The sequence below is a fragment of the Poecilia reticulata genome, linkage group LG8, assembly GCF_000633615.1.
Source record: "Poecilia reticulata strain Guanapo linkage group LG8, Guppy_female_1.0+MT, whole genome shotgun sequence".
NCBI classification, from domain to species: domain Eukaryota; kingdom Metazoa; phylum Chordata; class Actinopteri; order Cyprinodontiformes; family Poeciliidae; genus Poecilia; species Poecilia reticulata.
Genome location: NC_024338.1, coordinates 6,109,589 through 6,123,438, shown reverse-complemented (window position 1 = coordinate 6,123,438; position 13,850 = coordinate 6,109,589). Strand labels below are relative to the sequence as shown.

The window sequence follows — 13,850 nt, the reverse complement described above, 5'->3', positions numbered from 1 at the left end:
CTCTTTATCCTCTTCCTTACTTATTATTATCCATTTATCTAAAATCGTCCATAAAAACCTGTCGGTGCTCGAAACAAAGCAGGCATTGCATTATTTAATGGGACGGATTTCCTGAACTCTTTGGTGTTAAAACTTTCTTCAATTGATTTGTTGTTCCAAACTTGAGCAGATTCAACCTTCGCTCATCCTGATTTGTGAGTCAACTATTTTTGAAATACTTGGTGTCAAAACTTGACAAAATCCCAAAACAACTGTGACTGCAGACGGTCACGTATTCTGTTGTTTTTTTTTTTTCCTAATGCCAATTACTACCCTATTTTTATTCTCTCTGCTAGATCTGTTTGTCTGGCAGACGTATCTGCTTGGGATTCTAAGAATATTGGATTAAATCTGTCCTTCAAGCTTCTTGGAAGAGGTTGTGAAGACCAGAACGGGGTTAGAAATGCTCCCCACCTACATGGATATGTATTTTTTCCAGCACCTTCTTCAGTGACATTGCTTTATCAAGTCACCTTTCACTTCAACTTTTTCCTTGAGAATAACCTACGCCTCAGTTTGCCTGCTGAGTCTCATTCATGCCCCAACGTAGTACCTCCATTATCTGCTTGTTGCTCGAGAGGAAAGTTCAGAGAGAGGTCAGACGTCGGGTTACCTCCGTAAGCTCATGCTTTACTTTGATGCCACTGAATTACTACCAAACACAGTCCAACTGTGACAAGTTAGACGAGGAGATGTTAGGGACTTCATCAAATAAGCATTGGTTTCTCTAAAGGAGCAACAGAGATTCACTGCTCAAGTGGGGAAATCTCTGAATGTGACATTTTTGGCCTTAGAGTAACAAGAACAAAGTCATTAGCTGTGTCTCCATTACAAATGTGTGCAAAATTTTATTCGTCATATTTCAACTACTTCCCGTCGTCGTCGTCTTTGTGGTTTGTGCCAATGGAAACATCCGGTTGTTGTTCACGTGACTCGTGTGACGCGCAGTTTTATTAAATGTTTTATTTAAATGTTTTATTTAAAAACGAATGATTTTTTTTCTGTTATTTTTCAAGAATTTGGGCTTTTTCCATTAAGCTAATTTAGTTTCAAAATGTCAAATTGCACTATTATATGGTTGCAGATATTGTTGACAGAATGCCATATGACTGTTGCAGCAAACGTAGAACAACCAAACCAAACCAAAACTAATCATAAAGGGCTGACTACACCAATCCCCATAGTGAAACATGGGGGAGGCACGATTACGCTCTGGCGATGATCCGAGTAGGAACAGGAAAAGTGGAAAAACTAAACAAAGGCAATTTTCTGCTCGTCTTCCCTCTCTCTCGCCACCCTGTTTCACGTCAACTTACTATTATTTATTTTCGCTGAATTAAATTGAAAAACGTCTTTTCCTTTTTTGTCCACTTTATGTGTCCTACTCTTAGTCTGTCATATGAAACTTTGCTGAAATACACAAATGTGGAGTTAGACGGTACAAATTCTAACCAGGTTTGCTGGTTTTCAGCAAACCTTGTGGAAAGAGGTTCGGAAAACAGCTGCAAAGATAAGCAGGGATTTCCAATTTCCCCCTCTTCTTAAGAAGCCCTGGCGCTTCCGCGAGCTGGTATTTGACAACAGCTTAACCTCGATAGCTAGCGAGCCTCGGATGCCTCGGTGCCATAAGCCGCATTGTTTGGCTCGGGTCAGACCGAGGGAATCCACGGCTGCGTGCGACACCTGCGATAAGGAATGTCGGATTAAGGCGTCTCGTGTGCGCACATGCTGAATCGCCAGAACTCCGTTAAGTCTTCCTCTTACACTAATCTCTCAGTGCCTTGAAATAACACTCAACAGAGAACCGGCAGCCAGTCGGTGCGTCTTAATAGGATGGAAGCAGCTTTGGAAACTTCCAAAACCTCCAATTACGTAACCTCAACAAGCACCACGCAGAAGGAGTGCATTTTATATGTACAACATGCCTTTTTAATATGAAAACATCTATATCTGTACTCTGACTTTTACAGCTGATCTCTTGTCAGAACACATGGAGCAGTCTGTCAGTCCGAACAGAAAGTATTTCTTCCAAAATGGAAGTTACCACTCTTGGTTTTTGTCTGGGGAATAACAAAACTCTACAGAGAGTTTTGTTATATATAGCAGTGTTATATATTTTCCAGGCACATAGTGCCATTTTAGAGCACAATCAAGTGAGTTTGTTACCTACAGTTGTTATATAAATGCTGTAATGAAATATATCTTTAAAAAATATTGGCCAACATTCTGCCTCCAGAAAGTCATCATAACATGACTCCTCTATGTCGTTACCAATGGGTTTTTTTTTTTACCAGCGTTGCACTGAGAAGTGGCTCCTATAACGAGCTCAGCAGATGCACAGTTCCTCCAGGTGTTTGCTAATTGCTGCTTGCTAGTCTGAAGGAGCCGAACATGTGAGGGGCTGCAATTCCGAAACTGCAATTCCGACGAGGAACTGCGTCTCGAGAGCAGAGCTAAGTCCACCGAATGTTTTGCACAGCTCAATGGTCGCCATGGAGATTAAAAGATTTCTCAAACATGCCTGAAAAAAATCAAAGCGACACTACAGGAATGTCTCAGATGAGGGAATAATGTTATAATGTTAAGCTCAAAAAAGCTGATTTTGCAGAATACTGCCCCCTTTAAAAAAATAAATCAAAGTCATGATCAGAGAGCAGATTTTTGTGTTTACTCAGATTGTCTTTAACATTCAAATTTACTGGATGACCTGAAACATTTAAATCTGATCAGAAATAAAGCAAAAACTGATTAAATCTGCTTCACAGCCCGTAAAAGTCGTGACGGCACAACATCAATCGGCCATTGCAATCTTTCCGCTGAAGATCATCTCGCGTGTTTTCGTACAGTTAAGACACACAGGCTGCAGTCATCTGACTCAGAAATCCCCCGGGAGGGCAGTGGTCCTGATGGGTCCTGGACTGTCCGAGGGAGCCAGATGGCCGTGGCCCGGCGGGCTGTGCGGGTGTGGCATGAAGGACGGCATGTAGGGGATGGCGGCCAGCAGCAGCGGGCTGGTCTGGGGGCTGTCCTCCGGAGCCAGGGGGATGACCACGTCGTCCTGGTCCCACACGTGGAAGGCGTTGTGGGCGAAGGGGTGCGGCGGGTGGCCGAAGCCCATGGCGTACTGCTGGTTCGTGTCCACGTGCTTCTCCTCGTCCCCGGCTGGCCCCAGCAAGCAATCTGACCGAGACAGGCAGCGAGGTTAAACTGATGATGATGATGATGATGATGATGATGCAAAAATATAAAACAAATAAATTGATGGGAAGCGCTGTTATGAAACTTGATTCATCTTTCAGACTGAATGAACGTTATCCAGGCATTATGATGATTATTATACACCCTGATGTACTCGAGCAAAATCTGAATCCCGTCGACGACGTTTCGCTCTTTAGCTTCCGGTGCCTGAACTCATCACATTAGATATTGGATTTAATGATGCATTTGAACGACCTGGCGCCTTTTAATACATTCTAAAAGCAAATATTGTTGATTTTTGCTATTGCACACAGGGTCAGAAAATACAGCGTTTAGCTCAGGGGTGTAAAACTCATTTTCATTTTCAGTCATATCTAGATCATGAAGGTATTCATCATCATCAGATCTTCCAGGATTTACATATTTCCATGTACATACTTATTATTATTATTTTGTATATTTAGGTCATATTACATCACAATTTTTAAAATGTTATATCGTTTATGATTGTATTTGGATTTGCAATTTTAAGTGTAATGGAGTAGCTTGTCAGGAAATGAGCAATTATTCCTGTGGGAACAATAAAGTAGCACAGAATTTGTGGTCATTTAGAAACATTTGCAATACTTATGTATAACATCCCTTATGTATGACATCAACTGTAATATTTTGCTGCTGGCCGTATAGATGATGCACTATACCTGTACATCACATAAAACAGAGGCAGCTGTGTCATAAAAGAAAACTGTCACCTATAAGTTTGAGTTAGCAGTCACTCAATGTTTCTGACCTTTCTTTCACAAACATTGAACAAAAAAATTGCAATTAACTCAGTTTTACATTAGCGCAAAAGATTTTGCGTCAACTATTGTTCAATGGTGAAAAACTGGACGGATTGATTGATGTAATTTCTGGTCTGGAGTCTAGAGGCCCACATCAAAGCCACGGCGAGCCAGATTTGGCCCTCGGGCCACGTGTTTGACACGTTTTAGAGCGCGAGTCCATATATTTTAAGTTTGACGTCAACATTGTTCCAGAAGCTTCATTTTTAGTCTCATTTATCCGTTTCAAAGCGTGTTTTGAAGTGTGTTTAGAAACTGAAACCAGGTTCAGCTCGTCTGGCCCAAACGGTCATATCTGATTGAAGGGTGTTGAGTGAATCCTGTTAAAAAGCCAAATGTTTGTCATATCTTAAAAATGAAACCATGAGCAGTCATTTGAAAATTTTTCCACATGTAAGATGTATCCTGTACAATTCATTCAAAAACTATAAATATGTGAGAAGAAAAATGTATAAAAGGTGCAATAACTTAGTTGCTAATTCTTTTCTTGGAGCATCTTAACTTTATTAGTGTATCGACACAGTGAACCACCAAGCTAAGACTTTCGTTTCCAAGTGACTATATTCATTGTTCTATGATGCATAAATAATGCTGTGAAACGTTTTGAACTTTTTCTCCTTTGTATAAACTACAACCTTAGTTAATGCAAATGTAGAAAAGTTACTTAAAAATAGCACAGTGGAACTTTATGCCACGCAGCAAAGTTACTAGACCCAAATGTTCGTGTCACTATATACATGCTGTAAACAAAAAATACATTTTGTGTTTTGCAGGCATTCTGATGTGTGATTCCAAATAAAACACTCAAGAACTATAAGGCTGTCCTGATTTGAGATTTGGTTTTGTTACAGAAAACATAGATTATCTGTCAGTCTCGTGTCTTGTCATAACAAAATCAGACATTTTATTTTTAACAGGTTTGTGAAGACTTTAGAACTCTTTGGATTAGAGAAAATCCATAATAATATAAAACTGGTGCTTAAAATTGATTGAATTATTAAATCAAACGACCCTGAAAAAACCCTCAGACTTTATTATCTAAAAAAAAAAAAAAAAAAAAAAAAAATCACTATCACGTTTTAGTCAATAATGAGTTTGAGTTCATGTAGACTTCTGAAAGCAAAGACTCAGTACCTGCTATGTCAATGGCCAGGTCCTTGATGAGATGACCGACGATGGCATAGGCGACCCCAACGACCACCAGGGCTGCCATGATGAGGTACAGGACTCCCTTCGGCAGGGGGATGAGCTCCTTCACGGGGGGTTTGTACTGCTGGTACAGGGGGTCGTCTAAAGTCCCCGAGAACGGGTAGGCTTGGGCGTCATAGGTGGAGTTCAAGATGGTAAAATTATAAGCATTCATATTAAAGATCTCTGAGGAGGTCTTCTTCTTTAAAAGTAAAGCATTTTCCAAATATTTAAAGATCCAGTCCAAACGAAGATGGATCAATTCTATATTTCTGCAACAACAAAATGTATACAAAATGGCTGGAAGTAGAAGCTTGTTATATTTTCCATCTCTCCTCTGAGTTTTAGATGTATCAAAACCATCGGCGCGAGGAAAACGTGTTTGTCTCAAAGCAGAATTCACGGCTGTGATTTGTTGCTCTCGAGTTGAGCGCGCGGCTGATGAGAAGCGCCGCGCGCGCTCTGACATGTAACCTGTTAGCTCCGCCCACTTCCAGCATCCTTCATGTAGCTGCTTCCCGTCACTCATGTCTGGCTYCGGCTTTTCAGAGCATGTTACCCAGGCGTCAGGCATCTCCAGAGGTTTTTTCCAAGATGTTTTCGATCGTTTCATTTTGAACAGGGGGAAGCAGGGAAATTGTGGAACTGTTTTTTTTTTTGTAATGATTTCTACATGATTATATTAAGAGAAACAAGAAATTTAATTATACAACAATATGTAATAGACCATGTAGAAATGAGTCCATATGCAAAAAGGAAAAAGAAATTGTACTTGGGCTCCCTCTGGTGGCAGCGCTGGGTCACGCTTCACTGATAAGAGCGTGCCAAGCACCTGTGGAAATGAAGTAGACATCTACACATTCCCAAAAAGATTATAAGCTTTTAGTCAAGACAAAAAGAAACGGATGAAAGTCTTTTTTTTTTTACATAAGAAGTGTGTACTGACAAGGATTTGCTGCTCTTCAATTCCCCTCAGCGTACACATGGATCTGCTCTCACACGTCCGTCATACCTTGTTGGATTTACAGAGGAACAGAGATGATCTGTTCCTCTGAAAAAATGACAGCAATCTTTTTGGCTTATTTACCCTGTCAGAGACGGGGGTTCATTTTTCAAAGTCATTTTTTCACCATGTTATTTATACATTTATCGATGTCAGAGTTCCAAATTCAGTATTTAGTTTACAAGCAATATATTTAGCTTTCAAATTAAATGTCTAGTTTGGAAGCTAAATGTTTAATTTGAAAATTAAATGTTTAGTTATAAAATTACAAAATGTGTGCGGTTAATTAAGTGGAATTTAATTACAAAATTTGTATGACACTTAAATTTAATAAATTCTCCCTATAGTAAAATTCAAGCCCTATTATATAACATCAAAGTAAACTGATATACAACATGAGCCATTCTTGATAATATTTATTGAACTAATTGGTTTAAGATAAAATGACCTTCCTGCTCAAAGTTCATTACAATGTTATTTAATAACCTGTGCCGTTTGAATATCAATATTAAGCATTTTCCAAACCTTGTAAAATGGTTTGAAAATGCCTTTAAAAAAAAATTCAAGCATTTTCAATACAAAGCACCCACAAAAACTCTGAAATTTGTCATGCATAATTTGAACTACATATGGATTAGAAAAAAAATTACTTTGAAATTTGTTGAAGATATTTGTAGTCGTCCCAGTTAACACGTCATTAAAAACCCAAAATGTATGGCATTTGTCCCTTTGCTGAATTCATTTCAACAGTAAACAGCCTGCACCTGTATAGCGCTTTATCAAGTCCAGAGGACTCCAAAGCGCTTCACACTACATCCAGTCATTTCAAGTGAACACACACCTGCTATGAAATAGATTTTATTTATGCCTCAGTTATATACAGACATTCTCCACACGTCTAACAGATGCTTTTAAGGTTTATCCGTTCAAATGATCGCAGGCCGACATTTTAGTGTTACAGTGTGTAAAGTGCATGAAGTCATAATTACTGTAACAATTTCTGCTCCATTAATGAGACATACGCAATCACAAACAAGATGGGTTTTCACGCTTTGTTGCTTTTATAACTGCAGGACCAAAACAGCAACAAATCTATAGCTTTTTAAACTCGTTCTCCGTTCACGCACAGCTAAAGAACTAGATCTGTTCTTTAGAAGACGATTTGTTCGTTTAAAACACACGAAGGAACTCGTTTGAAGGAAATCGTTCTGATTTTCTACAAATGTGAGAGAAGTTTATATTGGGTTTTCTTTTTTTTTATTTTAAGAAACAGACTTGTAATTAAAATTTTATTTCCTTCCACAGAGTTGTTTGTTGAGAGCTGGATCATTTGCCAACGGTGAAGGACTGCAAGCCGGTGATGGCTCTGCCCAGGATCAGGGCGTGGATGTCGTGAGTACCTGATGGGAAAAGGCAGACCTATAAATCTAGTAAACAATGGCTGGAACTAAACAAATCTATAATAATATCGAGATTATTAGTGACAGTGTATTACATGTCGAAAAAGGGCTGAAACAATCGTCAAATGATTTAATAATCGATTAATGGTTAACTGGAGGAGACAGACTCAAAAACAAAATAGTCCTATTAAACACCTTTTTTCTATCCAATTATTAATCGAATAATTAAAAGAAAACAGATCATCTACACTGTATTGATGTGAAGTCAAGCAGAAAGGGCTGAGCTTTTTACGTGTTTATGTTAGAACATGTAAATGATCAAACGTATATTGAATGATATTTATGAATATTTTAGCATTCTGACCTTCGTATGTGTTGACGGCCTCCAGGTTCATGACGTGGCGGATGACGTGGTATTCGTCGGCGATGCCGTTGCCGCCCAACATGTCTCTGGCCTGCCTGGCGATGTCCAGAGCTTTACCGCAGCTGTTCCTCTTCAGCATGGAGATCATCTCCGGTGCCGCTCTGTCGTTAAAACACCGGCAGGTTTTTATTTCTGCCCAACCTCTAATCGGCATATTCTTCGCATTAAAGATGACCGACTTAAGTCTCTTTGATGTTCTTACTTTTTTTCATCGATAAGCCTGCCCAGCTGCAGGCAGGACTGCAGACCGAGTGTGATCTCCGTCAACATGTCCGCCATTTTCTTCTGCATCAGCTGATTCCGGGCCAGAGGCACACCAAACTGGATTCTGGTGAAGAAGAAAAAAATGCACAAAAAAAACAAAACGATACAAGTTAAATTGATAAAACGATAAAAACGGCCGGGTTTCAGTTCTCGGCCGCAGACTCTTTCCGACCTGTCCAGGGTGTACTGACGAGCTGCGTGGAAGCAGAACTCTGCCGCTCCCAGAGAACCCCATGCGATACCGTAACGGGCGTTGTTCAGGCAGCCGAACGGACCCTGCAGAGGCACGATTACAAACTAGGTCTTTAGGTCTGATTACAGACCTAAAGAATGAACTTTAAAGGAATTCGTTTTAGCCCTTTACTCACGCCTAGGCCGGCGGCTTTAGGAAGCAGGTTCTCCTCAGGAACCTCAACTTCATCCATAATGATCATCCCAGTGGCCGATGCCCTCAGGGAGAACTTCCCTTCAATCTTTGGGGTGGAGAAGCCCTTCATGCCGCGCTCCAGGATGAAGCCGCGGACCTTCCTGTCGTCGCATTTAGCCCAGACCACGGCCACGTCCGCCACCGGAGAGTTGGTGATCCTAAAAGGTAGAGAGGCACGTAAATCAGACACACAACGCACCAGGAAGAGTCATTTCCAGTGTGCTGATGAGTGTTACCAAAAATATACAATTCAGTGAATTCAACCAGTGTTTCTACAGGCCATCAACCCCAATTTAAGACTTAAAGACTTTTTATGATTGGAATTTAAGACTGCATCACAAAAGAATGTATGAACTTCATCCAGCCAATTGGCAATAAATTTGCACTTCTGCAGAAATTCGGCTTGTAAGTGTGAGTCAACGGTTGCCTCAACCGTCTCGAGTCACAGAATGCAATGAAGATGACTCGAATGTTTCCCTGACAGAAAAGTCCCGTGAGAAAAAAACATTTGAATATACGAGATCAAATAGTCCTATCAAAACAAAAATTAAGACCTGGGGTTAACACATTAAAGGGCAACTTAATGTTTTACATGAATTTAAGACATTTTAATACCTTTTATGAATCAAATTTAAGACCTATATGTCCACAGAAATGAGCTGCATCTGGTAATACAGTGACTGGCTTCTTATTTGTGGAGAAAAAAAATAGAGAAAATGTTAATAACCCCACTGTCTGCCTTCCCTTAATCTTATAGTTTCAATCCAATTAGAAAATTTAGCACACATTAAAGTATTAAAAAACACATGTAAATATTTCAGGATTTCATATATAGAGCTTCTGTGGTGAAGAGCGCCACCGTGTGGACTACTATGATCATACATCCTTACTGCAAACATTGGGTTTTACTGAATAAAAAAATACATAAACAAGGTCAAATGCCTCTAATATACACACATTCTCAGATTACCTTCCAAAATTATTTTTACATCTCTTATAACTAGTTATTTTTTCATCAATATTAAGGAATTACTGACTTAAAACAAGCTCTGATTTCTGGCTGAAAAGTTATTTGTAAGTTAGTTTAGTCTTAGAAGCATTATGATATTTGCACTAGAAACTGGACCAGAACCACTTGGTAAAATGTTATGTTTTTGCATTGTGTGTGGCGCCATCATGCTGTGAGTCAGACTCAACCCACCAGGTCTTGGAGCCGGTCAGGGTGTAGGTGCGGCTGGACGGGTTATATTTAGCTCTGGTCTCCATGCCGCTTGGGTCGCTGCCATGGTTGGGCTCCGTCAGGCCGAAGCAGCCCAGGATCTCTCCACGAGCTGCAACACACCAATGATTATATTATGATTATAAAACATATTATAATCCTAAAATGATAAAAAGAACAAAAAAGATCAGATGTAGAAAATAATTATTTAGGTTCCACTATTTACGGTATCCCTTAACAGTCCCTTTAGCATAAAGCATTGATTACAGAGACATCATAGTCTATTTTATTTATGCCTTCGGTTGTGTTTTATAGTTCCGTTTTATTTTTTGGAAATGTAAAATATCTTAAGTGTTCTTTACAAAATTAAAGTTTATTGGTCTTTGAGGAGGCAAAATTGCATTATGTCTTTATCAATATATTACTTAAATATATTGATAAATACGTTATCAATATATGATCTCAAATAAAACAATGTTATCGTTTATCACAATAATTACTGGGACGATGCATCGTCCAGCGAAGCGTTATCATGATAGGTTTAGTTGTACAGATCAGCATGAGTGTAAGATCGCAGACACATTTTAAACCTCGGCAGGCAGAACAGAAACTTCTGGACTTTTGCTGCTGATCAGTGAGGATGAGCACCAGAAACCTACTGATGGACAAACTCTTCAGTTCTTCTTACCCAGCTTTGGGAGGTACTTCTGTTTCTGCTCCTCTGTGCCGTAAGCATTAATAGGGTGCATGACCAGCGATGACTGCACGCTCATGACAGAGCGATAGCCGCTGTCCACCCTCTCCACTTCCCTGGCAATCAAACCATACGCCACGTAGCTCGTCCCGGCACAGCCGTACCCTGAGCGGCAAACACAAAACCAGATGTGTCCTTATAAAGTTTGAAAAAAAGCAAGAAATTAGCGGAAATTTGACTATCCCATAATGTTTTAGACTGACCTTTAATCGTTGGGCCCAGGACTCCCATCTCTCCCATTTCAGACACAATCTCTCTGTGGAACACTGGGAGCAAAACGTAACACAACCTGAAGCTGAAGCTGGAAAAGAGGTTATGTTTCCCTAATATAAAGCAAACTGAGAGCCAAATAAATTTTATTTGATTTGAAATAACTAACAGACAGAAACAATATAAAACTGATTAACTTGGAATTTCTAGGTTTTTTCTTGGAACTTTTCAAGTTTTCGAACTCGACGTTTTCTAGAAACATGTTGCAGTCTCCACTTCTCCTCTGGTTTTTATATCATTTACCAAACAAAATCGGCAAATGGTGATGAGACGAGCTCCTTCAAAATGTATTTTTGAAATCTGTGAACCAATTTATTCAATGTAAACCTAAAAAATCTCGAGAAAAAACCTCTGACCTTCATTTCTGTTTGCCAGCAGGATTCGAGGCATGAGCTTCTCCTGGCAATACGTCCTGAAGGAATCCCTGATCAGGATCTCCTCCTCCGTCAGCTGGCCCTCCAGGTCCAGAGCGTCCCTCCAGTCGAACTGGACTTTAGCTGCCGGACACACAAACAGGAAATTATTGTTTTTATTATTTAAGCTAATCAGAAAACATGTGTTCAGTACGAAAAAATATCTGCGTAGCATTTGTCGGTACATACGTGGTCTAGCCCTCTGATCTGACTTTTCTGCATCTGGAACAAAAAATACAAGCAGAAATGGTTAACGTTATGCGCAGCATAACAGGAAATGACAAGAAAGAAGAAGATCCTAATTAGCAGTTCCAAATTGTGAAAAAAAAGTAAATTAAAAAACTACAACTACAAATCCTTCCATCTGCACATAATTCAAAACCAGAAGAAAATATGAACAAAAGTCACACAAATTAGAACTATTCCAGATCATTCACATACAAAGTTTCTGGTATTAATATGGCAAACTGTGATAAGGCTCAGTGGCTATGTACACTTTTGCAGCACTCTTTATTTGGAACCCGTTCAGTTCCAGTTTAAACACCAAATAGACAGTATAAAGACTAGTTACTGACCAGGTCTGGTAGCTGCAGCGGTCCCCTGGGCTCTGGAGGCTGAGAAGAAGGCGCACCTGTGGGGGTTCACCAACAGGCGACACACGGTGCTCCTCAACGCCATGATAGAAACCAGTCTGTGGATATTATATTATATTAAACCAAACTCATTCATTGACATATTTATGAGAACATTTCTGCCATATTTTACCCTTAGGGGCAAGTAAACTGGTAGAAAAACATGCCTACTGATGCCGCTTTATCGTGATGGCAAACATATTAACCCTTGTGCGTGCGAGGACTTAGGCAAACGTACAGGTCTATGGAAAATGATACAGGTTTTACGTGTGTGGGGTCGGTTGGACCCCATTTCGACATACAAGGGTTAATCCGGACACCGCCGGAACCCGGTCAAGTTAGGCTAACTGAGCTAACCTGTGCGGTTAGGTAACTACAGCTGCTAACAAGCTACACGCGCATGCTCACTGTAGCTTTGTGCTAATTTTGAGTTTTAAGGTTGAACTTATACAAGAGTTATAGGAGAAATGAGAACTTTGTGTTACAAAATAAGATGCAGCACCTCGCCGACGGTTGTATAAGTATTTACCTGTGTAACGTTGGAAAAATAGCTCCTCTAGCTTCACTGGTCGGTCTCGAGTTACAGTGCGTTGACACTTTACCGTCAAAACATACGCATACGTCATCACGTAAGGCATACCGATTCGTTGTAGCGTCATAAAAACGTGTTTATTTTGATGCCATTTTTGTACAATCGAAAATAATGAGTAGAGCGAAGAAAAAAAATACGTTTTATCCGTGTTTATTACAAACTATTAAAAATCCGCGTACATGTTTAAAGAAGAGGACCACTCTGATTGGTCACTTTCTGGGGGAGTGTCACTTCCTTGAAAAGAAAAAAAAAAAAACACGTCTCAGTTACCATGAACTTTACTATTAGATGAGCCAGGCAAGTTACACAGAAAACCCAAAGGAATAAATGTTCAAACATGCCACAAACCGATCTTAACCAAAGAAAATATGAACAAAGTCACACAAATTAGAACTATTCCAGAGCATTCACATACAAAGTTTCTGGTATTAATATGGCAAACTGTGATAAGGCTCAGTGGCCTTATCACACAACCTTCCTAAGGTTGTATCGTGACAATTTTTTCAGGCGTATTTGTTTTTACTGTGGAACCAATAGGAACATATTTGAAGTGCTCGAGTGTCAAAAGAAAAAAAACATTTCTCATATTTTATTATGCATTCACTGCACTTTATTTTAAACATTTGCCAGGTGGTTTGTTAATATAAACAGATAATTGGATAATTATATATTAAACTGAAGCTACAATTCACACAGATCCACCAAAATCAGACAATAACATTTTTTTTTATGTCGATAACTCCTTAATATTGATTGAAGAGTTCTTGTTTTTTTTTGGCACATAATTTCACTTATCGCAAGATGTTTTTGCTACGTTGCAAGTGAAATAATCTGCCAATGGAACAAGTAACATTAAGAAATGATTTACTTAAAGCAAACTCCTATATCTTACTGAAAAGTTACATTTAAGTTAGTTTTGTCTTATTTCAAGTGTACTGAAATGTTTGCACTGGAAGCTAGCCCAAAATACTTGGTAAGATTTTGTGTTTTTGCATTATAAACTGAATATGCAATCTAAAAGCTGAAACATTTATGAATTAATAATTAGCCACAGAAGATTGTTACTGTACAACTAGTGCCTTGGAAAAGCATTTGAACTTGTTGACGTTTGTTATATTTTCCCTAGTTTTAATCACAAACTTCAGTGTTTGTTCTTATTGGGATTTTATGTGAAACACAAAGTGG

The 13,850-nt window shown here is 39.3% G+C and overlaps 1 protein-coding gene across 1 annotated transcript; it reads right to left on the bottom strand.

Moving 5' to 3' along the window:
- Positions 1-7,112: 7,112 nt before the first annotated feature.
- gcdhb (glutaryl-CoA dehydrogenase b) lies at positions 7,113-12,707 on the bottom strand. The gene is made up of 12 exons (XM_008415364.1): positions 12,603-12,707; positions 12,017-12,132; positions 11,631-11,663; positions 11,385-11,525; positions 10,962-11,024; positions 10,693-10,863; positions 9,987-10,116; positions 8,727-8,943; positions 8,531-8,634; positions 8,297-8,422; positions 8,035-8,195; positions 7,113-7,670 (listed from the first exon to the last, which is right to left on the bottom strand). Exons 2-12 carry the CDS (start codon positions 12,117-12,119, stop codon positions 7,597-7,599), a joined length of 1,323 nt encoding a protein of 440 aa, XP_008413586.1. The 5' UTR covers positions 12,120-12,132; positions 12,603-12,707; the 3' UTR covers positions 7,113-7,596.
- Positions 12,708-13,850: the final 1,143 nt, after the last annotated feature.

Excerpts from the sequence above, each read along its gene's own strand:
- gcdhb (XM_008415364.1), bottom strand. The coding sequence starts at position 12,119 with ATGGCGTTGAGGAGCACCGTGTGTCGCCTGTTGGTGAACCCCCACAGG. Across the intron at positions 10,117-10,692 it reads GAAGTACCTCCCAAAGCTGG|CTCGTGGAGAGATCCTGGGC; the intron begins GTAAGAAGAACT and ends GGTGTGTTGCAG. Across the intron at positions 8,423-8,530 it reads CGTCAGTACACCCTGGACAG|AATCCAGTTTGGTGTGCCTC; the intron begins GTCGGAAAGAGT and ends CTTCTTCACCAG.